The 26,491-nt window shown below is 63.7% G+C and overlaps 6 protein-coding genes across 13 annotated transcripts in view; 3 read left to right on the forward strand and 3 right to left on the reverse strand.

The window, feature by feature from the left end:
- The first annotated feature begins 628 nt into the window (after window positions 1-628).
- CRLF1 (cytokine receptor like factor 1) lies at window positions 629-8,971 on the forward strand. Of its 3 annotated transcripts, none has more exons than XM_066205746.1 (8): window positions 629-806; window positions 5,258-5,536; window positions 6,628-6,757; window positions 7,057-7,226; window positions 7,450-7,607; window positions 7,675-7,843; window positions 8,058-8,247; window positions 8,380-8,971. In XM_066205746.1, the coding sequence occupies exons 1-8, from the start codon at window positions 725-727 to the stop codon at window positions 8,693-8,695; spliced, it is 1,494 nt and encodes a 497-aa protein (XP_066061843.1). In that variant the 5' UTR covers window positions 629-724; the 3' UTR covers window positions 8,696-8,971. The 3 variants fall into 3 exon arrangements, with proteins under 3 accessions (XP_066061843.1, XP_066061842.1, XP_066061841.1); XM_066205745.1 differs by having other exon boundaries at window positions 631-806; window positions 8,058-8,240; window positions 8,380-8,496; XM_066205744.1 differs by having other exon boundaries at window positions 631-806; window positions 8,058-8,236; window positions 8,380-8,496.
- Window positions 8,972-9,100: 129 nt separating this feature from the next.
- REX1BD (required for excision 1-B domain containing) lies at window positions 9,101-11,747 on the reverse strand. 2 transcript variants are annotated; one of them, XM_066205775.1, is made up of 5 exons: window positions 11,722-11,747; window positions 10,955-11,037; window positions 10,249-10,453; window positions 10,079-10,167; window positions 9,104-9,693 (listed from the first exon to the last, which is right to left on the reverse strand). In XM_066205775.1, exons 1-5 carry the CDS (start codon window positions 11,722-11,724, stop codon window positions 9,621-9,623), a joined length of 453 nt encoding a protein of 150 aa, XP_066061872.1. In that variant the 5' UTR covers window positions 11,725-11,747; the 3' UTR covers window positions 9,104-9,620. The 2 variants fall into 2 exon arrangements, with proteins under 2 accessions (XP_066061871.1, XP_066061872.1); XM_066205774.1 differs by lacking the exon at window positions 11,722-11,747 and having other exon boundaries at window positions 9,101-9,693; window positions 10,955-11,692.
- Window positions 11,748-12,852: 1,105 nt separating this feature from the next.
- Window positions 12,853-14,061, reverse strand: UBA52 (ubiquitin A-52 residue ribosomal protein fusion product 1). 2 transcript variants are annotated; one of them, XM_066205781.1, is made up of 5 exons: window positions 13,960-14,061; window positions 13,460-13,578; window positions 13,294-13,380; window positions 13,098-13,200; window positions 12,853-12,993 (listed from the first exon to the last, which is right to left on the reverse strand). In XM_066205781.1, the coding sequence occupies exons 2-5, from the start codon at window positions 13,560-13,562 to the stop codon at window positions 12,900-12,902; spliced, it is 387 nt and encodes a 128-aa protein (XP_066061878.1). In that variant the 5' UTR covers window positions 13,563-13,578; window positions 13,960-14,061; the 3' UTR covers window positions 12,853-12,899. The 2 variants fall into 2 exon arrangements, with proteins under 2 accessions (XP_066061878.1, XP_066061879.1); XM_066205782.1 differs by having other exon boundaries at window positions 13,951-13,997.
- Window positions 14,062-15,109: 1,048 nt separating this feature from the next.
- Window positions 15,110-17,506, reverse strand: KXD1 (KxDL motif containing 1). Its single transcript, XM_066205778.1, has 5 exons — window positions 17,254-17,506; window positions 16,845-16,945; window positions 16,597-16,749; window positions 16,147-16,193; window positions 15,110-15,567 (listed from the first exon to the last, which is right to left on the reverse strand). The coding sequence occupies exons 2-5, from the start codon at window positions 16,937-16,939 to the stop codon at window positions 15,332-15,334; spliced, it is 531 nt and encodes a 176-aa protein (XP_066061875.1). The 5' UTR covers window positions 16,940-16,945; window positions 17,254-17,506; the 3' UTR covers window positions 15,110-15,331.
- Window positions 17,343-23,066, forward strand: FKBP8 (FKBP prolyl isomerase 8). Of its 4 annotated transcripts, none has more exons than XM_066205741.1 (9): window positions 17,343-17,410; window positions 17,952-18,239; window positions 18,385-18,554; window positions 18,818-18,906; window positions 19,159-19,376; window positions 19,451-19,623; window positions 19,708-19,785; window positions 21,665-21,802; window positions 22,221-23,066. In XM_066205741.1, the coding sequence occupies exons 2-9, from the start codon at window positions 17,966-17,968 to the stop codon at window positions 22,305-22,307; spliced, it is 1,227 nt and encodes a 408-aa protein (XP_066061838.1). In that variant the 5' UTR covers window positions 17,343-17,410; window positions 17,952-17,965; the 3' UTR covers window positions 22,308-23,066. The 4 variants fall into 4 exon arrangements, with proteins under 4 accessions (XP_066061838.1, XP_066061837.1, XP_066061839.1 ...); XM_066205740.1 differs by lacking the exon at window positions 17,343-17,410 and adding an exon at window positions 17,618-17,652; XM_066205742.1 differs by lacking the exon at window positions 17,343-17,410 and adding an exon at window positions 17,678-17,850.
- A 736-nt stretch (window positions 23,067-23,802) lies between these two features.
- Window positions 23,803-26,491, forward strand: part of ELL (elongation factor for RNA polymerase II) — a 52,317-nt gene continuing 49,628 nt past the window's right edge. Inside the window, exon 1 of the mRNA XM_066205712.1 lies at window positions 23,803-23,962. Within this exon, the coding sequence (XP_066061809.1) occupies window positions 23,828-23,962 (135 nt within the window). The 5' untranslated portion in view covers window positions 23,803-23,827. The remainder of the gene's footprint in view (window positions 23,963-26,491) is intronic.

A 26,491-nucleotide genomic window follows, 5' to 3' on the forward strand; every position in this document is an offset into this window, starting at 1 on the left:
ACCCAGACCCCGGGCGGGGGCACAGGGGGGACACCGGGGGATGCCCATGTGGGTGGCTTTGTCCCCATGCTGGTGGCACAACGGGACACGCCACCACCCCTGGGGACAAACGCAGCCCCGGTCTGGGGGGACTTGGAGCCACTTGGGGCGGTTTTCCCACTTCTTTGGGGTTTGGAGGAGGAAAGCCCGGAGATGATGGATTTCGTTAGAAAACATCGGGATTTATGGGATGATATTCCTGTTTTCGACCCAAAAACAAGTAATAACAGGGGTTTGGATCCGAAAGGCGCCCGGAGCGTGGGGAAGCCGCGGCGGGGGGGCCCGTTCAGCGGCGAGAGCGGCCCCGGGGGCGCGGGAGGGTCCGCGCGTGAGTCACCCGTGGGCCGGCGGCCCCGGGGCGGCTCTTACTCACCTACCGGGGCGGTCGGGGGGAGCGGGACACCGGCCCCGGGGAGGGCCGGGGGGGGTCCAGCATCCCGCGGCGGCAGCGGGCACCGGGCGGGGGCCAGTCCCGGGGCCGGTACCGGAGCGGGACGGGGAGGGGTAGGGGGGGGGGGGTTGGCGGGGCCGGTGGCTTTCTGCCCCCCCGGGGGCGGTCCCGGGGCGGGGCCAGGGCGGCAGTTGGGGCTTTGGTAACCGGGGGTTGCTCAGACTTGCTCGGGACTTCCCCGGACGTGCCGGTGCGCTCCGCCGCCCCGGGCACCGACGGGCACCGGAGGAGGCCATGTCGCCGCCGCCGCTGCTCCCGATGCTGCCGCTGCTTCTGCTGCTCTGCCCGCTCCTGCCCCGAGCCGATCCGCTCTCCTGTGAGTACCGGCAGCACCGGGCGGTTCCCGCAAGGTGGGCGCGGGGCGAGCGGGGGTCCCGTCGGGGCCACGCGGGCGCTGCGCGGAGCCCCCCGGGGCTCTCCCGTCCGGCACGCGGAGCCCCCCGGGGTTCCCCCGCTGCTTTCTGCTTGTCCCGTCCTCCCCACCGGTGCCGGGATGCGGAGCCCCCCCCCCTGGGGCTCTCCCGTTCCCCTCCGTGTGTCGCGTCCCCCCCGGCCCCGGGATGCGGAGCGGTCCCGGGCGCGGCGGGGGCACCGCCGGGCGCACCTCGGGGCTGCGCTTCGCCTGCTGCGGAGGGGGACGGGGACCCCCCCCGCGGAGGGCAGCCGGGACCCCCCCATGGCCTCCCAACAGGCAACCGGGACCCCCCACCCCCGTCCCCGCAGCCCAGCAGGGACCCCCCCCCCCCCGCCCCTTGCCCGCAGAGAACAATAGAGGAACCTTTTTTGTGCTGCCCCCCATCCCCGAGAGCGGCGAGGAGAGCCCCCCGCCCTCGCCCGGAGCAGCGAGTGCTCCCTCTCCCCACGGAGCTGGGGGAGCCCGAGAAGGGTCGGTCCCCCCTTGTCCCCCCTCCCCGCAGTGCAGCCCCCCCCGTCCCGCAGAACAATGCGGCTCCTTTCCCCACCCAGGACAATGGAAACCCCCGGCCTCCGCCCGGAGAACAATAGCGAACCCCTTCCCCACGCGACCCCCTCGCACCCCCGGGAGACATCGCCCCCCTCGGCCCCCCCAAAATACCTCCGAGACCCCCCCCCCTTCCCACTGCCGAGAACAACGGGGTCCCCCCTTCCCCCTGGAGAGCCGCCCCCCCATCCCAGAGAACAATGAATCCCCTTTTCCCACCCGGAACAATGGGGATCTCCCCCCCTGCCCCACGGAGAAAAACGACCCCCCCCTCCCCCCCAAAAAAACCCGCTAAACTCCCCTGGGGGGCCCCTCAGTGATGCCCAGTTTGGGGCAGGTCCGGGAGGTGCCACCTGTGGGCTGAGCCGTGGAGCGGCCTCAGCCCCGCGGGGAACGGGGTCCCCCCGGCCGTGGGGGGGACACACACACGGGGGACGGGGGTGCCCCCCTCCCCACAGAGCCCTAAACCCGACGGACCCCCCCCCCGCCCCGTCCCGGCCGCCGCCCCGCTGCCCCCGCTGCGGCCGGAGCCAGGGGAGGGCGAGATCCCGCTCCCCGCAGCAGGAAGTTTGGCTTCCTCCCTATGATGGGAATTTCTCAAAGCGATGGATGTTCTCCGCTCCGACGCGCGAACGGGACCCGCCAGGAAAAAAAAAAAAAAAACCAACCCGAAAAACGCCACCGGCACCTCCCGCGTCCCCTCCCCGGCCACCGCCACCGACCCCTGACCCAAACTCCCCCTGAACTGCCGAGCGCTACGGGCGTTAATTGAGGCAGGAATCGCCGGAGCTGTAGGGTGGGGAGAAGGAACGCTCCGAAATTCCCCTTTCGGGGTGTTAAAGGCAGGGCGGCTCTCGGTGCCCACCCCAGTGCCCACCCCGGCGCCTGGAAGGGGTCGATCCCACCAGGGAACAACACGAGGCCACAGCCGGAGCCTCGGTGGGGTTGACCCCGCGCTTTTCTCCTCTCAATTAACCGGGTCCCCTCCCCGGGGACCCCCATTTCCCCTCCCCTGCCCACGGGGGTCCTGGGCAGCGCTGGCCCCGCGGCCCCTCGACGTGCGGCGCTGGCCAAGGCGAAGCCAAATGTCCTTTTAGAGAGCGAAAGTTTCCCCTCGGTGCAGCTCGGCCGCGCTGGAATGCCTGGGCTTTTTATAAATCCCTCCTCGAGCCCAGGGATGGGCACGAGAAATGCCACTCCGGGGATGAGAAAAGCGGGGGGAAAAAAGACTGGAGAGAAGAGTGGAAAAGAGGGGTAAAGCATTTTTTGGGTACCGCGTCCGCCCGCAAACCTCGCTGCTCGAGTTTTAGAAGAGCTCTAACTACACATATATATTTAATTTTATTTTTCCTGTGGAATTCAGAGCTTCCCAAATTCCCTTTTGTTCTTCAGGGCAATTATTTCTATTTTCCTTTAACCCCCTGCACAGCTCAATAAATCTTTTTTAACTGTGTGATCTCTGACACTTATCGGAGCTTTTTTTTTTTTTTTTTTTTGCCTCCCCCCACCTTTTTCTTTCCCAACCCCTTAGAACTCCGATATAAAACTAAAATGAAATCCGGCCCTTCGGAAGAAAAGCATAAACGTTCCCGACACCTTGGAAATGTGGTTTTACTTTATAGCATTACTTAGCACCTGATCAGCATTTTTTTTTTTTTTTTTTGCAATAGAGAAGCCATAAAACCCCCGAGCAGGTATTTTCGTTGCAACTTGCACATTCCACAGCCTGCCTGCGTCTCTCCGGCCCTTTCCTCTCCAGTCGGAAAACTTCACACTTTTCCCTTTTAAAACACATGTTCGGCGCTGTGGCCGCGCTGAAGGGAGGGGGAAAATTATTCCAGGGGGAAAAAAAAAATATAATATATATATGTATATAATTGGCCCCTCCAGAGAGTCCTGCTCGGAGGAGGGGGAAAAAAAAAAAACCAAAATCCAGGGTAAAAAAAAATACAGAGAGAAAGAAAATTGACCCCTCCAGAGAGTCCTGCTCGGAGGAGGGGAAGAAAACCCAAAATCCAGGGGGGAAAAAAAAAAAGAGAGGGAAAGAAAATTGGCCCCTCCAGAGGGTCCTGCTCGGAGGATGGGAAACGTGTCTGTTTTACGGCGCTGGTGTGAGTTTCTGGGGCTGTTTAGATTAAGATTTAGGAGAATCAGGGCTCCGGGAGTGCCGGGTCTGTTATCGGCGGAGCCGCGGCAGCCCCGGGCTCGGCTCCTGGTGGGGTCGGAGTGGGGTGGGCTCGTTGGCAGAGAAGGGGGGGGGTGAGATTTCCAGAGGCCTCGCCGGCCTCGGGAAGGGTTTGTTCTGGGGGGGTGGGATGGATCCATCACCATCCGTGGATGCTCGGGGTACCCCGGAGCACCCAGCACCATCCCGTGGAGCTTTTGGGGTACCAGGTACCAACCCCGGGGTGCCTGGCACGCACCCACGGATGCTCGGGGTACCTCGGGGTCCCTGGCACCAATCCATGGATATTTGGGATACCCCGAGCTGCTTTTCCCCACAGCTTTAACCCCCCCCAACCACGGCGGCAACTCCTAATTAATCCTCCCCGACGTAACGAGGATTTGGGAGCACTAATTGCGGCGGGGACCCCCTAATTAGGATCTCTGCGGCGTGACGGGGATTTTGGGAACGCCGGGGCGGGCGGCGGGCGCTGAAAGCCGATCGGGGCCGGGAGGTCGGAGGGGCGGGGAGGTCGCGGCAACTTTCCGGGAGGTAATTTGGGATATTAGCCCGGCGCGTGCGGATGGAGCCGATAAGGGCTGACGGACACGGAACACCCCGGGAGCGCGGCCGGGCTGGGAAAGCCTCGTGGTCCCGGGATAAACCGGGCTGCGAATTTTCCCCTCCCAGCCCGCAGCACCCTCGGGATGTCGAGATTTGGGGGACGAGGCAGGGAAGCGCTTCCCACCCCTGGGCGAGGTAATCCAGGGGGAAATGCCGGACCTCGGCAGTGCTGGAAAAGGAGAGGGGCAGGGGGAAAAAAAAAAAAATCCCTCTCCAATTTTCCTTTTTGTCGCGGAAAAACTTTCAAAACCGCAACCCAGCCCCGCCCCAGCCCTTGGGGGAATAAAAAAAAAAAGATAAAAAGTGGATATAAAAAGTATTTTTAAAGTTCTAAAATAGATGTAGATATAAAAATAGATATTAAAAGTGTTTAGATGTAAAATGTATGTAGATATAAAAGTACATTTAAAGTGTATTTAAGTAGATAAAAATAGGTGTATAGGTGTGTATTGAGATATAGAATAGATATAAAAACTATTTAAATAGATATAAAAGACGTAAAATGTCTTTAGATATAAAATGGATGTAAAATGTGCAGAAGTAAAGAATAGATATGAAAAGCATTTAAACCAATGTAAAATAGAAACCAGTGTATTCAAATTGATGTCAAACAGAAACCAGTGTGTTTAAATTGATATAAAATAGATACGTGGTGATTTAAATCTATATAAAATAGATACGTGATTTAAATCAGTATAGGCTTGTGATGATTTAAATCGATGCAAAATAGCTAGAAAACGTATTTAAATTAATATAAAACGTATATGATGATTTAAATTGATGCAGACGTGACGATGTAAAGCGACGTAAAATAGCAAAGCAATTCATTTAAATAGACATAAAACGCATTTAAATGAATAGAGAAGACACATAAAGGCGTTTAAATCAATGTAAACCAGATATAAAGCGTATTTAAACAGGCGTAAGGCACATTTAAACAGCCACAACGTCATTAGCTCAACACCAAACCCTCCGTAATCGATTTTTTCCCCCTCGCTCTCTGTCTCTCCGGCTGCAGACCCCGCGGTGATTTCCCCCCAGGACCCCACCCTGCTGATCGGCTCCTCGCTGGTGGCCACGTGCACGGTCAGCCCGGACTTTCCGCTGAAAGCCGAGGACCTGTACTGGACGCTGAACGGGCGGCGCCTCCCGGCCGCGTCCTACGCCGCCCTGGGGCCCTCCACGCTCAGCGTGGCCCTGGCCCGTCTCAACGGCTCCAGGCAGCAGTCGGGGGACAACCTGGTGTGTCACAGCAGAGACGGCGGCATCTTGGCCGGCTCCTGCCTTTACGTTGGACGTACGTGGGCGCCGCCGTTCCCTGTCGGGGTCTGGGCGCTCTGTGATGGGGTTTGGTCACTCTGTGCTGGGGTCTGGGCACTGTGCTGGCGTGTGGTCACTCTGTGATGGGGTTTGGTCACTCTGCGCTGGGGTCTGGGCGCTCTGTGATGGGGTCTGGGCACTCTCTGCTGGGGTTTGGTCACTCTGCGATGGGGTTTGGTCACTCTGTGCTGGGGTCTGGGCACTCTGTGCTGGGGTCTGGGCGCTCTGCGATGGGGTCTGGTCACTGTGACAGGGTCTGGGCACTCTCTGCTGGGGTTTGGTCACTCTGTGATGGGGTTTGGTCACTCCATGCTGGGGTTTGGTCACTCTGCACCAGGGTCTGGTCACTGTGCTGGGGTGTGGTCACTCTGTACTGGGGTCTGGTCACTCCATGCTGGGGTCTGGTCATTCTGTGATGGGGTGTGGTTACTCTGTACCGGGGTCTGGTCACTCCATGCTGCAGTCTGGTCACTCCATGTTGGGGTGTGGTCACTCCATGCTGGGGTCTGGTCACTCCATGCTGGGGTCTGGTCACTCTGTACCAGGGTCTGGTCACTCTGTGCCAGGGTCCAGCCAGTGCCAGGGTCCAGCTGACCTGTACCAGGGTCTGGCAGTTCCATGCCAGGGTCCAGCCGCTCTGTACCGGGGTCTATACTGGTGTCCAGCCAGCACTGGGATGCGCCTCCCCCACGGGAGAGCGGCCGGGGATCCCCACGAAGGGATCAGTGTCCCGGTTCTCACCAAACCAGGAGCTGCTCTGGTGGAACCCCGACCCGCGCGCAGCTCAGAGGCCGTTTCGGCAAAGCCTCGGTTAAAACGCGCTTGTCCGAACCAATAATCGTAAGATTTTATCTCGGGCTATTTTAAGGACGATGCTACGTCCCAGGAATACAGAATCAGAACGGGGAATGCAGCCTGGGTTTGTTTTTTGGGTCGCTACGCATTCCCGGGAATACAGAGGCTCAGCTGGGAACGCAGCTTGGATTTGGAGTTTGTGTCTCCGTGGCTGGCTGGGGAAAAAAAAAACAGCTCTGGAACCTCTTGTTTTTTGGTTTTTGTCTCTCCCAGTACCCCCAGAAAAACCAGTCAACATCACTTGCTGGTCCAAAAACATGAAGGACCTGACCTGCAAGTGGGCGCCGGGGACAGAAGGGGAGACCTTCCTGCACACCAACTACACTCTCAAGTACAAGCGCAGGTGGGTGTTCGCCCTCATCCCCGTTGTTGTTAAAAACGTTGGAGTGGGATTTAATGGGAAACAGGGAACGGGCGGCTCGGTGCCTCCTGGCTGGCCCCTGCTCGGGGGTGGTGCTGGAGTGATGAGTTTCCTCACGGAGCTGGGGAGGGCGAGGAGAAGCTGCTGTGGCCTTGGTTGAGTTGGGTGAGCCACGGCGCTGGTCCCTCAATTCTGGCGGTGTGGAACGGCCAAAAACGACCCACGGGACATCCCGGGGATGGGGGAGCGGTGCTGGTCCCTCACCCATCACCTGCCCGCAGGTGGTACGGCCAGGACAACACCTGCCAGGAATACCACACGGCCGGAACCTACTCCTGCCACATCCCCAAGGACCTGGCCCTCTTCACGCCCTACGAGATCTGGGTGGAGGCGTCCAACCGCCTGGGGGTGGCCGTGTCCGACGTGGTCATGCTGGACATCCTGGACGTGGGTGAGCCACGCCACGGCCGCCGTGTCACCGTTGTCATCGCCGTGCCGGTGACCTCGCGGGGAGGGGGCGGCTCCGGGCTGGGGCAGCAGGAAATGGGCGATATGTGAGCAGAATTGCTCCTAATCGAATTAGGCTCTTTGCTCCGAGTCGCTTTTACATCCGCGGCTCCTTTAACCCTCGCGGCCCCGCCGTCCCCGCCAGCCCCCTGCCCTTGTCCCCGCAGTCACCACGGACCCGCCGTCCGACGTGCACGTCAGCAGGGTGGGCGACCTGGAGGACCAGCTGAGCGTGCGCTGGAGCTCCCCGCCGGCCCTCAAGGATTTCCTCTTCCAAGCCAAGTACCAGATCCAATACCGGGTGGAGGACAGCTCCGAGTGGAAGGTGGGTGGGCACCGCCGGGGGACAGCGCGGGGTGGCCACGGGCTGCTCCAATCTCCTCCTTCTGCAGGTGGTGGATGACGTGGGCAACCAGACCTCCTGTCGCCTGGCCGGCCTGCGGCCCGGCACCGTCTACTTCGTCCAGGTGCGCTGTAATCCCTTCAGCATCTACGGCTCCAAGAAAGCCGGGATCTGGAGCGACTGGAGCAACCCCACGGCCGCCTCCACCCCGCGCAGTGGTGAGTGCCGCCGGTGCCGCGTTCCCCTCCACGCACACCGGGGGCCCTTCCCCGCTCCGTGCCCGCCACCTGGATTTCTTGCAAAGGAGCCAATTCTGGCTTTCCCAGCTGGGAGCCAAAAGCCGCTCGCGTTCCTCCGGGCCCTCGTTATTCACAGCACGGGGGGCGTTAAGGCGTGTCCCCACGTGTGACACTGAGCCCTTTGTCCCCACAGAGCGAGTGGCGGGGGGCTGCGACCCCAAAGGAGGGGAGCAGAACACGACGCTGCGGCGGGAGCTGAAGCAGTTTTTCGGGTGGGTGAAGAAACACGCCTACGGCTGCTCCAACCTGGGCATCAAACTCTACGACCAGTGGCGCGTGTGGCTGCAGAAATCGCACAAAGCACGCAACCAGGTAGGTAAGGAGCCTTTCGCACTTCTTCTCCCCGGCTGGGTGGGGACGGGGGGAGGGGGGACCGCGGGGTGACCCCCCACCCCAGGGATGCTGGGGGGTGACGCCGACCCCGGGGCGACGCGGGGCTCTGCTCCTCTCCGCAGGTTCTTCCCGGCGATAAGTTGTAGCCCGCGGGGGACCGAGCGCCGGCAGGATGGGACGGGGCGCCCGGCGCCCACCCGGGACCGCCCGCGCCCGCCCCGGCCCCGCCGCGGGGGAGCCGGGAGGCGGCCGGGGCGCAGCGCGGCCCCGCGGCCCTGGGGGATGGGGTGGGGTGAGGTTGGGGGGCCGGGCTGGCCCAGCCCCGGGGGTTCTGTGGGACCGCGGCCCCGCGGCAGCAGCGAGGGGACCCCGCAGCCTCGCCCGGCCGCGGGGGGCACGGGGGCTTTGCTCTGCCAGCCGGAGCAGCCTCTGGGATGAAAGGGGAGGCGGGGGCTTTCCCGGGTGACCCCCACCCTCGCCGCAGTTCCCCCCGGGGAAGCGATTTTGGCCGTTTTCTCACCGGGGTCCCACGTGCGAGTGCACGGGGGTGTGCGGGGGGGGTCCGTCCCCGGGGAGCCACGCGGGCTGATTGGAGGCTGCTGGGGTTTGCCCAGTGCCTGCTCCAGTTTTGATTCAAACCAGCCTTATTTTGGTTCCATTTCAGTCAATTAGGAACAGATTTAAGCTTAATGCCAATAAACCTCTGAAACCCCACCGGGGTCTGCGTCAGCGGAGCGGCAGCGCTGCGCGGGGACGGGGATGCAGCGGGCAGCCAAATGGGGCCCGTGGCCCTTGTCACCCCATCCCGGGGCTCCCAGGGGACCGAGCCAAGGTGGAGGGGGTGGCGTGGGGCAGCAGGGGGACACACCAACCCTTGAGATCACACCACTCGGGCCAGCTCCGTGGGGACAGGTTTATTTGGGGTGACCATATAAAAAAACGCTCGTGGAGCACCGGAGCTGCAGTGGGGCTGGGGGCACAGCCGGACTCCAAGATGTGGTTTTGGGGGAACCTGCTGCCCATGGGGCTCCAGCTGGCTGCAGGGACGGTGCCCACCTCGATGGGGGCCAAAGCATGGCAGCCCCTTGGCACTGCAGGGTCTGGTTTGCCTTTGGCACAGCCCCGGCACAGCCGGGGAGGGGAACCAGCCCCACGCCGGCCCCTTTGCTGAGGGATACTCAGGATTTAGGGGGACTCCACTTGTCCCAGAGGAGGCTTCCCCACCCCTTCCAGCCTGTGCTGCAGAAAAGGGGCCCGGAGGACAATGCCCACCTTGCCAAGGTGCACCGGGATCGGGTGGGGGATGAGAGGGGCCCCTGTTCCACCAGCCTGGCCCCTGCAGCCGTTCCCACGGGGACACCCATCACTCAACTTCTTCCGAATCGTACTTAAGGTCCTGGAGAATTTCGCTGATTGCCTCAATGGTTTTAATTAGCCTACGAGAGCGGATGGAAACTATAAATAAAGCCCATATGGAGCGTATTATGTGGGCCGCCTCGCCTTCCCCGCGCTGTTTATGAAACACTCAGCCCGGGGAGGCCGAGGGGACGCGGCCACGCAGCGCCGCCAGACCCCGAAGGCACCATCTGGGCCCCCCTGGGCCGGAGGGAGGGCGGGGAAACACAGGGAAGGGGCTCCTGGCCTGGACTCCGTGATCCCTCAGCGTCCCTTTCCAGCTCGGGACGCTCCAGGATTCTGCGGGTTGGGGAGGGGGTGCCATCCCAAAATAGGGGGAGAAGGGGCTGGCAGTGGGGGTCCTGGGCTAGGGGGATGCTGCCTTCCCAAAATGAGGGGGGGGACAGCAGCGGGGCCATCACCTACTTGTGCTTGAGCTCCTGCACCTCCTGCTGATGGGTGTCCACCTCGGGCTGGTCCTGTGCCTGCTGCCGCGCCAGCTGCAGCTGCGCCGTCTGTGGGGGGACACCATGGCAGCTGAGACACCCCCCAAATCAGCCCCAGGGACCCCTCCCACTCCCCAGCCCAGCACCCACCAGCTGCAGCTTCTCCTGCTCCCGCTCCTGGAGCCGGGCCAGGTGCTGGGCCAGGTCGGGGCGGCCGAGCTCGTCCCGCAGGCGCCCGGCGATGTCCAGCACCTCCCGGGAGATGCCACTGAAGGCCACGGTGACCTCGTGCACCAGCTGCCGGTACCGCGGGAAGTCATAGTGGGGGGCGCTGCTCAGGTACACCCGGTGGCCCCTGGGGGGGACGGGACAGGGGGGACAAGCCACTGTCACCACACCTGGGGTGTCCATCCTGGAGCTGAGCTGCCTTTGTCACCCACCACAGGCAGCGCCAGGAGGGTTTTCCTGCCTGTTCCTGCCTGGATTTGGCAGCATGGCCAGGCAGCCTCACCCCACACCGGAGACAGGGTTGGAAACCGCCTTTTTTGGCGGGGAAAATTGGGGGGTTGGCTTTTTTCATCCTTTACACTCTCAACCCTGCATCCCAGGAAGTCCATCATCATCTGCTGGATGCTAAAATAGGATTCAGGTGTCCAGCGCAGAGTGCCGCTGCCAGCTGGAGCTCATCAGCCACCCCCGTGGCCCCGTCCCAACAGGATGCAAAATAATCGGGATGGGGGATCCGGTTGCCTGCTGGGGGTGCCCCGCCCCGGGAGGTGCCGCGTGTCCCCCGTGCCCCGGTGGTTTCCGCCCCCCGGGGGCCCGTCCCCGCCGCCGTGCCGGTGCCGGTACTCACTCCTCGAAGAGCCGGTAGGTCTCGACCCGCTCGCTCTGCAGCGCCCGCAGCCGCTGCAGCAGCTCCCGCACGGCCTCGCCCGTCTGCGGGACGCAAGGGGACGGTGGCGCCGGTGACCCGGTAACGGGCTCCGGGCAGAGCCCGTACCGCCCAGCGGGATCACCCCAGGGCTCGCCCAGCACCGGTTCTGGGGGTCCCAGGTGGATTCTGGACGCCGTGCTTGAGCTGAGCATCGGCACCGGGACCCGCCCGTCCCGCTAGGCACGCACCGGGAGCCCCCCGGTTCTGTGCTCACCACAGAGAACCCCTCACATCCCCCTGCCCACCCACCGGGCCACTCGTGCACGAACCGGGCTGACACCGGGACGCCCCGGGCACGTGTCCGCGATACCGATGGGCACCGGGACCCCCATCCCGTCGATGCGTGCAGGGGCTCGGTGCCGGGACCCCCTCCCCGCCCGCGCATCGGGACCCCCGGCCACGCTCACACCACCCAGACGGGCACCGGGACCTCCCCGTCCATGTCTGCACCGACCGGCCCGGCCCCGGGATGTCCCCACGCCGCTGCAACCGCACCGGGAGCCCCTCGGCCGCGTGTCCACGGACCGGCACCGGGATCCCCCCGGCTCACAACGCAGACGGGCACCGGGAGCCCCCATCCACGGCCCGGCCCGGCCCCGGGACCCCCCCGTAACCACCCGCTCGGTCCCGGGACGCCCCTCCCGCCCCCCGGGGCCGTTCCCGTTCCCGCTCCCGGTGCCGCTCACCATGGCCCGGCCCGGCCGCACGGCGCAGGCCCGGGGCCCGCGGGGCGGAGCGCGGTTCCGCCGCCACCTGCAGGCACCGACCGGCAGCGCCGCCAGTCCCGGTGCCCTGTCCCGGGTCCGCGGTGCCCTGTCCCGGGTCTCCGGTGCCCTGTCCCGGGTCCCCGGTTCCCTGTCCCGGGCCCCGGTGCCTGTCCCGGGTCTCCGGTGCCCTGTCCCTGGTCTCCGGTTCCCTGTCCCGAGTGCCCGGTTCCCTGTCCCGGGTGCCCGGTGCCCTGTCCCGGGTGCCCGGTGCCCTGTCCCGAGTCCCCGGTGCCCTGTCCCGGGTCCCCGGTGCCCTGTCCCGAGTCCCCGGTGCCCTGTCCCGGGTCTCCGGTGCCCTGTCCCGAGTCCCCGGTGCCCTGTCCCGAGTCCCCGGTGCCCTGTCCCGGGTCCCCTCTGCCCTGTCCCGGGTCCCCAGTTCCCTGTCCCGGGTCTCCGGTGCCCTGTCCCGGGTCCCCTCTGCCCTGTCCCGGGTCCCCAGTTCCCTGTCCCGGGTCTCCGGTCCGGTCCGTGCAGCCGTCGGTGCTGTGAGCACACAGCCGGGGGTCCCGGTGGGTGGGTGCGGGGATGCAGTGGGGTCTCCGTGAACGGGGGGTCCCAGTGCCGGACCCTGGACACACAGCCGGGGGCTCCCCACGCGTTTGCAGCCCAACAGGGAGCCCCCAAGACTGAGCGGGTCCCGTGCATGCGTGGTCAGGGGGGTCCCGGTGCCCCTCTGTGCTGCGTGCACAGGGCCGGGGGTCCCAGTGGGTGGGCAGGGGGCTCCTGGTGTCCATCCAGACCCTGCAGTAGTGACCAGAGGCTCCCAGTGCATGAGCAGGGGCGTGCAGGGGGCCATGGTGACAGTCACCCCCCAGGACTGGGGGGTCCCAGTGCACGCACAGGGGGTTTGTGGTGCTGGTCCAGACCCTGGATGGGACCCCATGGCTGGGCAGGGGGATCCCAGTGCTGGCTCAGCCCATGCACACATTCCTGCAGGCACACCTCCATCCCTCCCTGCTCCCCTCACCCTCCTATTGCTGCTCCAGCACAGCCTCCATTTATTAAAAACCACACCAATCCGGGAAAAAAGGACCACCAGAAAACGGGGGCTGAGCGTTGCGATACTTTATTGACCAGTGCAGGCAGGGCTGGAGGCTCTACTTGACCTTCTTCTTGGGGCGCAGGTTGTTGGTGTGCCCACACTTCTTCTTGCGGCAGTTGACGGCGCGGGGGTGCAGGCGGGCGTAGCACCTGAGGGGGAGGGACAGGTGAGCAGAGCCCCCCGTGTCCCCCGGGAGGGGCTCTGGGGGCAGGAAAGGGGCGAGGGGACACGGGGAGGGGACACAGGGACACACTTGCGGCAGATCATCTTGTCGCAGTTGTACTTCTGGGCCAGCTGGCGCAGGGAGGGCTCGATGATCCCCCCTCGCAGGCGCAGCACCAAGTGCAGGGTGGATTCTGTAAGGAGAGATCGGCGTCACATAGAGGGCAAGGAGCAGCTGGCACCCCAAAATCGCCCCCCCCCCCAAAAAAAAAATCCCAAAAAAGCACCTTTCTGGATGTTGTAGTCTGCGAGGGTGCGGCCATCCTCCAGCTGCTTCCCCGCGAAGATCAAGCGCTGCTGGTCGGGGGGGATCCCTGCGGGACAGAATCACCGTGGGGGGACACCGGGGGTGACACCGGGGGGCCACCCCGCTGCTCCCGGCCCCGCCAGTACCTTCCTTGTCCTGGATTTTGGCTTTCACGTTCTCGATGGTGTCATTGGGCTCCACCTCGAGGGTGATGGTTTTGCCCGTGAGGGTTTTCACGAAGATCTGCATCTTGGCGCCTTCTCACCTGAGGGGAGCGGCGGCCGCGTCACCCCGGGCCGGCCCCGTTGTGACCGTGTCTCGTCCCCGACAGGGCCCCGCCGCTCCCCGGCCCCTCAAACCCTAAAACCCTCGTTCCCGAGCTCCCCTGCCGGGATCCAGCCCCGCTCTCCCGGGATCCAGCCCCCATCCTGGGTTTCGGGCCCTCCCTCGGGATCCAGACCCGTCCCCGGGGACCCAGGGCCCCTCCCGGGGTTCCAGCCCCCATCCCGGGATCCAGCCCCCCCTCCCCGGATCCCAAACCTCCCTCCCGGATTCCAGTCCCCATCCCGGGATCCACCGGCCCCTCCCGGGATCCAGGGCCCGCACCCCGGGCCCGCGGCCCGCCCCGGTCCCGCACCGCGCGCACCCGCGGCCTCGCTGCTGAGGGAAAGGGAGGCGGGACCGGAACGGCGGGCGCGTCACTGCCGGTGGGGACACGGGCCCCGCCCCGCGACAGCGCCGTCACTGCCGGGGTGACACCGGCACCGCCCCGGCACCGCCGGTGGGGACACGGGCCCCGCCCCGCGACAGCGACGTCACTGCCGGGGTGACACCGGCACCGCCGGTGGGGACACGGGGACCTCCCCGCGACAGTCCCGTCACTACCGGGGTGACACCGGCACCGCCGGTGGGGACATGGGGACCGCCCCGCGACAGCGCCGTCACTGCCGGGGTGACACCGGCACCGCCGGTGGGGACACGGGGACCGCCCCGCGACAGCGCCGTCACTGCCGGGCTGACACCGGCACCGCTCCGTGACAGTCCCGTCACCGCCTGTGGGGACACGGGCACTGCCCCGGCATTGCCGGGGTGACACCGGCACCGCTGGACGGGGCACGGCAGGGTCTGCACGGAGCTGGGACCACACGGCCCCAGGACCGACCCCCCGACCACAGCCCCGGGGACCGGTCACCAAACCCAGCACTGCCCGCAGAGCCCAGGGACCGGTCCCATACTGACCCCATGGTGACAGGACTGGCCCCAAAGTGCCCAGACCACTGACCCCATGGACCCCAGGCCGGCCCCACAGCCCTGGAACCATCCCCATGCTGACTCCACAACCCCACAACAGGTCCTATAGCTCCAGTTCCAGGATCAGCCCCAAATCCCAGTCCTCCAGCCCCCCACTTTCCTCTCGTCCTCTCCCAGGCTGTCAGAACCCCAAACTGAAGCAGTTCCTCCATCACACCACAATTCTGGTGGAAAAGAAAGATCTGGACAGCTCCTGTTCCCAGGAAGCTGCCTGTGGAGCAACCAGCAGCACCATGTGAGGGGCTGAGTGTGAGAACCAAAGGGAAACGCAGCTCTGGCTCACCCCAGCAGTGGAAAACTCAGCCAGCACAAGTCCATCAGCAGCAGGGACAGAGCTGGTGGGCACACAGAGCCTCAGAGACAACATTCCTTAACGAAATATAAAACACCTGTGCCCCAAAAGCAGCGTTTCTGCACCAAAAAAAATCTACACGGACGGTGAAGTTTAGTCGCTCTCCTGAGCACAGGAACGAGGGAGGACAAGAGGCATTTCCAACCCAGGATTTACTGATTCCCCCTGAAGCCAGCGGTGCCTTTACACCTCAGCGGCAGTTTCCAGGCAGAAGGGGCAGCACCTTCCTCCCTCAGCTTCTCCCAGCCATCCTTCTCTTCCCTCGCGAAAAAAAAAGGAAAAAAAAAAAAAAAGAGCGACACACAAATATAAATACAGGATAGAAAGTTCTCCAAAGGGGGCAGGAGGTGAGCTCCTAGTCCAGGCCGTTGGCCGTGTCCTCGTCTGTGAGACTCTGTCCGTTCACGGCCGGGCCGTCGTACTGGCCCTGGGATAAATCCTCAAAATCCTGGCTGGTGGTGGGGGAGATGACGTCGGGGCTGCTGTCGCAGGACTCGGTGCTCTGCTCAGAGGTAGCGATGGTGGTCGTGGTGCTCTTGGGGACGGGGTCGAAGTCGTCGTCGTCCTCCAGGATGGGGGACTCGTGGATGTCTGGGAGGGAAGGGGAGAGGGAGGGGTTAAGTTTGTGGTGTTGGGACAACAGGAGAGAAATTCCCTGATTCTGCTCGTAGCAGGGATTTAAAAGATCCAGCCAAATCGCTAGCAGGTAAATTAGGGGTTGTTTGCGGTTTCCTGCAACTGGGTTTAGTGGAATTAAGGAGTTTTCTGGAGTTTTAGGGAAGCATGCACAGGCCAAGCACATGGACTTCTGGTTCCTGAGAGAAGTCTCATGTGTTCTGAGGAACACAGACTCTTCCCACACGAGGAAAACCGAGAGTGGAGTGCCAGGACAAAGGGGGATGGCTTCCCACTGCCAGAGGGCAGGGATAGATGGGATATTGGGAAGGAATCCCTCCCTGGCAGGGTAGGGAGGCCCTGGCACAGGGTGCCCAGAGAAGCTGTGGCTGCCCCTGGACCCCTGGGAGTGTCCAAGGCCAGGCTGGACAGGGCTTGGAGCAGCCTGGGACAGTGGGATATGTCCCTGCCCATGGCACTGGGGGAGCTTTAAGGTCCCTTCCCACCCAAACCATCCTGTGACTCCGTAAACCCACGTGTCAGGAATCCACTCACTGCTGAAAGCCTCCGGGTACTGCTTTGCCAACTTCCCCTTGAGCGTCCTGGGGAGGAGAGAACAATCCCAGTCCGTGGGGAGCTGAGGCATCTGGAGCTGAGCTGCCCAACAGCTCCCTCAGCCTCCTGCAGTCGCGGGCAACGCAAACAAATCCCAAGGCTGAGGGATTCCCTCCCCATCCCACCCTTCCCAGCGCACGGGGTGCCTCTGAATCCCACATTTTGTGACCCCCCCGAGCACAGCCCATCCCATCCAGAGCAGGATCATGGAAACCCCAAGCTCCAGCCTCCACTCCCTCCACGTGCTACTCAATCACACATTTTCCCTTCCCCAACAGATTTCCCTTCTCACAGTCCCCCAAACTCTGACCTGTGCCCCACTTTAACACCCCCACGCCCCACCCAGCCCCCCCGTGCCATCTCCCTGCCCGTTCCCACCCCGTTTCCCACCGGATCCTCCTGAAGATGCTGTCCAGGTCCTTCTTCATCTCCACCAGGGTCCTGGTGTGGTGCAGGAAGCGCTCGTTCATCTGCTGCATGCGCACGCTGGACAGGTTGTTGAAGTTGAGCAGCATCTCGTTGGTCTTCTCAAAGCGATCCAACCTGCGCGGGGGAGGCACAGGGAGCTCGGCAAAGCTCCCGGGAGGCTCCCGGTGCCGGTACCGGCTTTCCCACCGGCCGTTCCCAAAGGGACTCACATGTTTTTCTGGGCCAGGATGATGGCGTTGACGTCCTCGGCGTTGACCATGCCCAGCACCCTCCCGCAGAACACCTGCGAGGCCGTGGGCTCCATCGTGGCCTGCGGGACCGAGGGGGCGGCTCAGCCCGGGGGAACCGGAGACCCCCGCGCCCCCTGCACCGGTAACGGAGACCCCCCCCCCCCTTCCCCTCCGTGATAGCGGGTCCCTTTCCGACCTGCCACACACCCAGTACCCGGTACCCCGCTGCCGTGCCCCGTCCCGGGGCGACCCCACACGCCGGTAACGGGGGTCCCCTGGCCGCCCGCCGCCCCCCGGTAGCGCCGCCAGCCCCGGGTTCCCTCGGGGACACGCGGGCCTGGGCCCCCACTGGTACCCCCGGCGCCTCCCACCAGCAATGCCCGCGCACCTGCGGAAACCCGTCCCGCCGCTTCACATGACGGGAACGGGAGCGGTACCGGGGGCGGCACCGGCGGCCGCTCCGCGCTGCTTCCGGGTGTGGAGTCACGTGTGGCGCGACCCCGCGACGTCACCGCGCCGAGCCGGAAGTGCCGGAGACCGGCCAGGTGAGAGGGTCGCGACCCCCGCGGGCATCACGGAGCCTCTCCGGTACCGGTGCCGAACCCTCGGCTCCGCTGCTCCCCGCGCCAGGGCGGCCGCGCCGGTAGCGGCTACTTTAAGGCGTTCGGGGGGCGCCGCGGGCGCGCGGCTGACGAGCGTGCTCCCTGCCCAATGGCGTGGCGCGGTGGGCGGGGCCGGACCAATAGGAGCGGGGGGCGGGGCCTGCGCCCGCGCGTTCGGGGGCCAGGTGGGAGCGGCGGGGGGCGCGCGGCGGTCACGTGGGGCGGGCGGGGGTCGCGGGGCCGCCCCCCCCCGGTACCGGGCCGGGGCCGTGACCCCCCCCGCGATCCCACCGGGACAGACTCCCCATCCCACCGAGACCGATCCCCGCCCCCGCCAGGCCCGATCCCTCCCCGCCGCTCCGGAGTCTCCGCTGTCCCGTTGCGTATGCCCCGTCCCCGCAGGGTGCCGGCGGTCCCCGGTCCGGCGGAGCGTCTGTTCCGGTAAGAGCAGGCCCGATCCTTGTCCTCTCTCTCCTCACTCCAGGTTGCTCCGCCGCGATGGCGTCCAGCGGGGAGGAACCGAGGAACGGCTCCCCGGGCCGGGCGGGCACCGGCACCGAGGCGGCGGCGGCGGACGCGGCTCAGCTGGACACGGCGGAGGATTTCGAGGTGCTGGAAGAGGAAGAGGAGGACGATGAGGATGACCTGAGCGAGCTGCCCCCCCTGGAGGACGTGGGTCGGCCGCCGGCCCCGCCGCGGGAGGACGCGCGGCCCCCGGAGCAGAGCGCGGGGGACGCGCCCGGGGACCCCCAGGAGTGGCTCGATGTTTTGGGTGAGTGCCCCGGGCAGGAGGGTGCTCGGTTCTGGGGCTTCTCCGGGGCTACAGGTGCCGGGAAGGCCGGGCAGAAGGCAGAGAAGGGTGGGGAGTTTTCCCTCCCCACCGTGTCCCCATGTGCCTCCGGTTTTTCCGTGCCCAGGGAATGGTTTGCTCAAGAAGAAGACGCTGGTGCCGGGCCAGGGTGTGGACAGCCGTCCCCAAAAGGGCCAGGATGTGACAATCCGCCTGAAGGCCACGCTGGAGGATGGCACCGTGGTGGAGGAGGACCCTGCCCTCACCTTCACGCTGGGGGACTGCGATGTCCTGCAGGTGGGAGCTCACCTGGCTTTGTCACTGCCCTGGGGAGCAGGACCTCACCTCAGGGGCTGCAGGGACAGTTGGGGTCGGTGTCGCCCCGTTTGTGGATCAAAGTGGCCCCTCTGCCCTTGCTCATGCTCCGTCCCCATGATATTGGCCAGGTTAGAGGGACTTGGAACAATCTGATCTGGTGGAGGATGTTCCTGCCCATGGCAGGAGGTTGGAACTGGATAATCTTTACAGTCCCTTCCGTGGTCCCATGTTGTTCCCTGCAGGCTCTGGACCTGTGTGTGCAGCTCCTGGAGATGGGGGAGACGGCTTTGATCGTGTCAGAAGCCAAGTACTGCTACGGAGCTCAGGGCAGGTGAGCTGGCAGCGCTTCAGGTGGAGCAGGGTGGTCCCAAACAGGGCTGGGGAAGCTGTCCCCTGCTCACCTGGTGACAGCCCAGCTGTCCAACCTCTGCTTCCTCGCTTGCCATGACCAGCATGTCCTCCCTCGAGTGGAAAGATCCTCATCATTCCCTGCCTCGGGAAGCTTCCCTGACTCGGATTTCTGTGCTAAATCCGTACAGCCCCAGCATCTGAGAGGTGACAGTGGTGCCATGTCTTTGTGCAGGAGCCCTGACATCCCTCCCAACGCGTCCCTCACGCTGGAGGTGGAGCTGCTGGCGGCTCAGGACGCCCCAGACCTGGAGCTGCTCAGCGGGAAGGAGAAGATCCAGCTGGCCAACCGCAAGCGGGAGCGCGGCAACTTCTTCTACCAGCAGGCAGATTACGTGCTGGCCATCAACTCCTACGACATCGCCCTCAGGATCGTGGGCTCCAGCTCCAAAGGTACCTGTCCCCCTCGAGAGAGGGTCACCCGGGCTCCTGGCCCTGCTGTAACCCAGCCCTCGGGGTCTGTGCAGTGGATTTCAGCCCGGACGAGGAGGCCGAGCTGCTGGACGTGAAGGTGAAGTGTCTCAACAACCTGGCGGCGTCGCAGCTGAAGCTGGACCATTTCAAGGCAGCTCTCAAATCCTGTAACCTGGTGCTGGAGCACCAGCCGGGGAACATCAAGGCTCTCTTCAGAAAGGGGAAGGTGAGGGGGGGTCCCTTCTCCGTGGCGTGGCAGGGGGCTGAGGGACAGGCCTCAGCCCTGCTCCATCGCTGTGTCACCCTGCAGGTGCTGGCTCAGCAGGGGGAATACAGAGAGGCCATTCCCATCCTGAAGGCAGCGTTGAAGCTGGAGCCTTCAAACAAGGTAGGCTAGAGACGTGATCCCCCTGAGCTGGGGGTGTCCTGGATGCTTCTTGCCCGTGTCCCCCCTGGAAGGCTGAGACCCCCTGGAGCTGTCCCCAGCTCTGTGAAGGGCGGCTGGGAATAGCCCCCAGGGCCTGGGGAATGATGCACCACGTGGAGTGTGGCTGGGCTGGTGGATCCCTTATCTCCACGTGGCGAGGTTGCCTCGTTAACCTTTGGTCCTGACAGTGACAGGACTCCCTGCCAGCCCATCCCTGTTCCAGCCGTCCCTTGGGGATGGTCCAGGCTGCTCCAGGTTCCCCAGGTGGCTTGGGCAGTTCGTGCTGCGGTTGAGGGAAGTGGAACAGAGCTGAGTCCCCACAAACTCGCCGAGCAGCCCCAGGAGTGAATCACCGAGTGGTGGGAGCAGCCAGACCTCGGTCCAGCGCCCGGGCAGGGCGAGCTCCTGGTCAGGAATTTCCTGTCAGTTAATGATCAGCTGCAGGACTGGAGCCTCGGGAGAAATCAAAAACCAGTGCCAGGAAATGACCCCAGCAGGAGCGAGACTGGGAGGAGACAGGGGGGTGTTGCCTGCACAGGGTTGTCCTGGGGGTCTTGGCTCTCCAGATGGGCTTTAATCCTTGTCTGGGTCTGTTGTATCCATTTCTTTCATGGGGATTTCTCCAGACCCATCAGGATTTGTGTCATGATCCAGTCCCTGAAGGTCACGGGTGGGATGTGGCACAAGCAGGTGCTTGGTGACCCCACAGCACCTTCAGGGGTGGTCTGAGCATCTTTGGAAAGACGAGCAGGACCCCAAACCTTTCCTTTCCCAGCACGGTCAGGGTGGAGAGGGAGCAGCCCTGGGAACCATTCCCCTGGCACGTCCCTGGGCAGGGCGGCTGCTCCCCAGATCCGATGGAGCTTTTAATTGGAGAGGGCTGGAAAATCCAAATGCCCGGCAGTGACGTGTCCAGTGAAACCACAAGTACAGCAAATTACTGCCCTCCCCTGCTGCTGCCGGGGCTCCAGCCGCGGCGTAGGTGACTCAGGGGCCACGGCTACCGGTGCTGAAAACACTCCAGAAACCCTGGGCTCCACCTGCCTCCCTCTCCTGACCCCTTGGAAGTGTTCTGGCAGCAGCTGATGGTTGTGTTAGGATGTGACAGCCCCGGCGAGCTCCGAGCAGGAGCGTTCTGTCCTCCACACGTCCGAATTTTCGTGTTGGAGGTGGCTTTTCCCACCTTGGCACGGGCTGGCAGAGCTGGTGTTCTCGAAATGTGTCCCCCAGCAGAGGGCACAGCATGGCCGTGCCACCAGGGCCACCACAACGTCCTTCTGCCACCCTGCCCTGCTCAGCTCCTTGGTGCTTTCTGGGAGGAAGCTTTTGTGGGCCCCACACAGAACTCAGAGTCTTTTCCTGCCCCAGCAGGGCAGGTGTGGACACGCTGCGGGTCTTGCTGCAATCCCACTTCACACCAGGCCGAGTTTTCAGCCCGCTTTCCCAGCCTGCTTCCCAGACAGAAAGTGGGAGAGCTGGCGCATGGCTGTCCTCAAGGCAGACACTTTCCTGTCTCGATTAAAGGATAAAATCCCTTCCCTGATGTCTGGCATCAGCCCAGATGGGCTCTGCTCCCTGCTGCAAGGCAGGGAGTGGCTTGGGCAGCCAAAAAGGACAGAGGGACATTGGACCCACAGGGTATCCCATGCCAGCCTGGTGCAGCCCCATGGCCTTGGGATGTGGGGCAGGATGAGGCCTGATCACCCCCTCAGCTCTTTCTAGGCTCTTCTACAATGTTCCTGCACATCCCAGGGGTGGTGGAACCTGCTGTGGGTGACACGTGCCTTCCCTGGCAGGCAGGGGCGGTGCAGGGCTGATAACACCACGCTGTCCTCCCCAGACCATCCACGCCGAGCTCTCCAAGCTGGTGAAGAAGCACGCGGACCAGAGGAACGTGGAGACGGAGATGTACAGGAAGATGCTGGGGAATCCCAGCGCCGCCGGCGCCCCCAGGAAGTGCAAAGACAAACTGCCCTGGGTAAGGAAGGCATCTCGGGGGCGGCCCCTGGGTTGGGGATGCACAGGGGGTGTGTCAGTGTCCCCCAGGTCCCGCAGGAGGGACGCAGCCCTGCTTCTGAGCAGGATGTGGACAGGCTGTGTCAGGACAGCGATCCCGCTGGGAGCAGGGGGCCGTGCTCCAGGAGCTGTGCCTGGAGAACACTGATAACAGTCCGTGCTCCTGGCCGTGTCCGCCGGATCCCGGCCGTGCCAGCTGCAGGGTCCGGACTTTGCTCCCAGCTGCCCGTTGGGAAGCGCTGTCAGCCGGGCACATGCTGTCCCTGCGGACACGCCAGCGCCTTTTTGGGAATGTCCTGTCCAGGAGGCAGGGCAGGCAGGGTGACACGTGTCCCCTGGCGCGGGCACAGCCCCTCACGTCCCCGTGCTCTGCTCCACAGTCCATCCCATGGAAGTGGCTCTTTGGTGCCACGGCCATCGCGCTGGGCGGCGTGGCCTTGTCCGTGGTCATCGCGGCCAGGAACTGAGGGTGGCACCGGGGCGGCCCCTTGGCACAGGAAGGTGTCCTGCCTCTCTCTCTCTCTGCCGAGGGGCTCCCCCCGAGGCTCTGCCACCCCTTCCCACGGCCTCGCAGCTCCAGGAGCACGGATGCTTTCTCTGCCAGAGGTGCTGGATCTCTCTCCTGATGTTCCCCACGTCCCTCCTGGCACGGGCGGGTGCAGCTGTGGGGAGGGAGCTGCCGGCAGAGCAGGGACCCCCGGGCAGCCTCCTGGCAATCAGGGGCTCAGCCCCCAGCCCCGAGTGTGTCAGGGGCAGCGGGAGGTGCCTCACACCGGTACGTCCCGGCCGTGCCCATCCCGGGTGTTGTGATCCTGCCGTCGGGATGGGATGGGCAGGGAGAGGCACGGAGAAGGAAGCTGTGGGGAGCCATGTGGATGTGCCCAGGGGCAGATGAAGCGACATTCCCTGATTCCTGGGGGGCTGCCAGGGACTCAGCCCTCCTGGAGGCACCTGCTGCCCTCCTCTGCACATCCCTGGAGCGTGCAATGTCCAAAGGAAGCCAAAGAAACCCGCGGTGGGAGGGATGGAGGAGGGGAGCGTTGGAGACCCCCCTGTCCAGGCTGTCTTCCTGTGGGTCCAAGCCCATCGGGGGGCCCTCCCTGCCCTGCAGCCCCCCCAGCGCCCGCCGCTGCCCAGCCTCAGCTCTGCTCTTGGGGGGGTTGTAGCACTGTCCCTGCACCCCAAACTGACTGTGAACTTCCCAAATAAAGGACAATTCCTTCACATTCGGGCCTCTTTATTGCCGTACATGGGGAGACATAGAGTCTGCAGGGGGAAAACGCTTAGAGGGAAGCCTGGGATCCCAAAATCTGCCCTGGGGGAAGCCTGGAACCTTCAGGCTCTGTCTGGGGATCAGGGGGTCTGTGCTGAGGTGCTCAGGACTGGGGAGGTCTGTGAGGTTGGGGGGTTCATGCCTGGGGGATTCACACCTGGGGGAGTACAGGGGGTGCCCACCACACAGGGTCGTGCCCGGGGGGCTCATGCCCAGGGATGTAATCCCCGGGGCGTCCAGGGGGCTCGTCTCCAGGGGGTTCGTGCCCGGGGGTTTCACACCCTGGGGGGGGGTCTAAGGGTTTCCCGGCTGGGTATTTCAGGCCCAGGGTTTCCAAGGAGCTCACACTCGGAGAGTTCAATGCCCGGGGTGCGTCAGGGGGTTCATCCCCGGAGGAGCCCCCCGTTCCCCCATCCGCCGCCCCCTCCCCACGCTCCCGCAGCGCTCCCCGGCTGCACCAGACCACCCTCCCCAGCATGCCCCGCGCCTCTATTTACATATCCCCGCCTCCCCCTCCCCGCGGACCAATCCGACGCGGCGTCCGGCATCACCCAGCCAATCGACGCGCCCGCTGCCCACCTCCTCGCCCCAGCAACAGGCGCCCCGCGTGGGCGTGGCCGGCGGAGAGGCGCATCATGAATAATTCATAAAGGGGGGCGTGTCGGCGGCGGGCGGCCCCGGCGGCCCAGGCGCGGAGGGGGAGACGGTCCCAAGATGGCGGCGCTGCAGGCGGAGCGCGGGTACGGGCTGTCCTGCGGCCGCCTCGGCCGCGGCACCCGCGTCTCCGTCTTCCACGTCAAGCTCACGGAGAGCGCCCTGCGCGCCTTCGAGAGCTACCAGGCCTGTAAGGTACGGGGGGCTGGCGGGCGTGGGGCGGCGGGCACGGCCCCCGCCGAGGGCGAGCGGGCGGGCGGGCGGGCGGGCGGGCGAGCGGCCGCCACGAGGCCCCCGGACGGAGCCCTGCGGGCGGCACCGGCGGGGATGTGAGGGGAGGAGAGAGGGGGGAGCTCCCCGGGAAGTGGGTGCGCGGCCTTGGGGCGGGGGGGACTCCTTGGTGGGAGGCTGAGGGAGTGCGGAGGCTCCCGGCCCCCCCCCCTCCCCCCCCTCCTCCGTGAGTGACCGGGGAACCGGGAATGGAATGGGGGGTGGGGGACGATCCTGGTGCCAGGTGCCTGAGGGACACCGGGGGGGACTCGCGGTGGCCCTCCCGGTAACGCCCCGTTGTGTTCCCCGTCCCCGGTGGTGTTCGCGGGGTCCCTCCGGGCCCTCCCCCGGTGGGTGACCGGGGAGGGGTCGTGATCCTCCGGGAAGTGCCCGAGGGGCTCCGAGAGGTGTCGGTGCTTCCCACCCCGGTAATTGCTGGGGGGGGGGAATCCTGATGTGCCACCCCCGCGGTGGGTGAGCGGGAACCCCCAGTGTGCCCCCCCGGGGTGGGTGACAGTGGCCCCGCGGGCTCGGTGCCCTCCCCCGGGAGGTGACGGGGAGCTGCCGTCAGTCCCCGTGAGTGTCCGGGGAGGGGGGCCAAGGGACGTCGGTGCCCCCCCCCCCCCCCCGTTTCCCCGGTGAACGTGACGTGGGTTTCCAAAGCCGCAGGGAGGGGGGACGGTGGGTCCGTCCCCGGTGCTGCCATCCCGGACCGGGGGGGGGTCCCTCCATCGCTGTCCCCTCCCCGGGACACCGGGTTGTTCATCCCCCGCCGGCTCGGTGCTCTCCTCCCGGGAGTGGTGGTGTTGTAGGGAGGGGGGACAGGCACGTTCAGGCTGTATTTTGAAATTTCCAGATTGTCTTTTCCGTGCCGTTTCCTTGAAATGCATCCAGAGAGCTTCTTAGTCATGTAAATAGAGAATAATGGCAAAGCACGGCAGCTGGTGTTGGGATGGACCGGAGAGGGGTTCTAAACTGTCATTTTTTATTTTTATTTTATTTTTTTTTTCTTTCCGCCTCTGAGCCTGCGACGAGCATTTCTGTCTCCTCACCTTGCTGGGGGAAGCTGGGAGCCTAAACCCGTTTGTCATTAGGAGCGTCCTGCCTGCCAGCTTCTGTAGGATAAACCATATGTTGTCACAACACTATTTTTAATTTAGGGTGTTGGTTACATCACATCACTGAATTGGGCAATCTCTGTATGAGGACGAAGGTAATGACTGTACCAGGGTTTATCAACTTATATTTTAATGAGTGTTTATCAGCATTATGAGAAGTCAGGAGGAATAAGCGACTTGGGCAGGCTGAATTATTTAGCTTTTTTTTTTCCTCTGTGAAAAGTGAAACACATAATCCAAATGATTCTTCCCTATATATTGGGAAAGCCTTGTATTTTGGGGGAGGGAGAGAGTAGGAAGACTCTAGGCAGCTGCGTTAAATATTTTTGGGAAGCTATTCCGAGTCCGTGTCACACATGAATAGTGGTGTTTATTTTCTAAATGAAGTCTGGGCTCGGGATTGTTTGGTGGCCAACGGCCACTAATGAACTTTGCTTCCTTCACCGCCACCCAAAAGAGAAATAGTCAGAGGCTCCTGGTGATTAACTGGGCAGGAAGGGATAAGGGCAGAAGAGCTGCTTGTTTGTGTAGTGAATAACGCAACAATTAGTGGGCTATTAAACACATATGCTCATTCTGCATCGGTTCTATAAACAGTTCCCCCAGCTTGTTGAGTGTCTGGGCTTCCTCGGAAGTGCCCGGCCCTGCCAGGGGCCGCCTCCAGCACGCACCTTTGCAGCTTGTGTTTGTCCACTCCGGCTTGAAAATTTTGGGCTGCAGTAGTTAAACGGAAAAAATTCTCTCAGGCTCCTTCGGCCGGGCTTGGTTTGAAGCGGTGGTGGGACTGACGTTGTGTAATGTGGATAATGGCCTGGAATCCAATCCTGCTCTTTGTGTTACCTGGAGCCCAGCGTGTGCAGTCTGACCTGTTTGGGGCACCGGGGTGGCACGTCCGTGCGATTCCTGCGACAAGGGCTCTGTCCCTCTGCCAGGACGGGCAGGGAAATGTCTTCAGTTCCTTGGTCGAGTTTGTTCTTGGTCTAATAATAATGTATTGGGATTACATAATCCAAAAATGATCACCCAGCCGGGCGAGCTGCCATTTGTTTGGAGTGTCCCTGGTGCCAGAGCAGTTGCAGGCTTGGTGTGGAACTGCACCATGTGTGGATCAGGCAGCAGGGTTGTGGAGAAACAGATATTTGTCTTGTTGGGCCTCTGCTGAGCTGTGCTCTTGGGTTTTCTGCTGAATTGTCTGTGGCCTAGGGAAGAAAATGGTCAGGGATCCACGTTCTGGATGGGGTTTGGAGCAGCCTGGTCTAGTGGGAGGTGTCCTTGCTCCTGAAAGGGGTTTGGAACAGGTTGAGCTTTAAGATCCCTCCCTGCTCAAACCTTTCTG

This window comes from Chamaea fasciata, unplaced genomic scaffold (genome assembly GCF_029207755.1).
Source record: "Chamaea fasciata isolate MVZ Bird 193981 ecotype frontalis unplaced genomic scaffold, bChaFas1.0.hap1 SCAF_28, whole genome shotgun sequence".
NCBI classification, from domain to species: domain Eukaryota; kingdom Metazoa; phylum Chordata; class Aves; order Passeriformes; family Sylviidae; genus Chamaea; species Chamaea fasciata.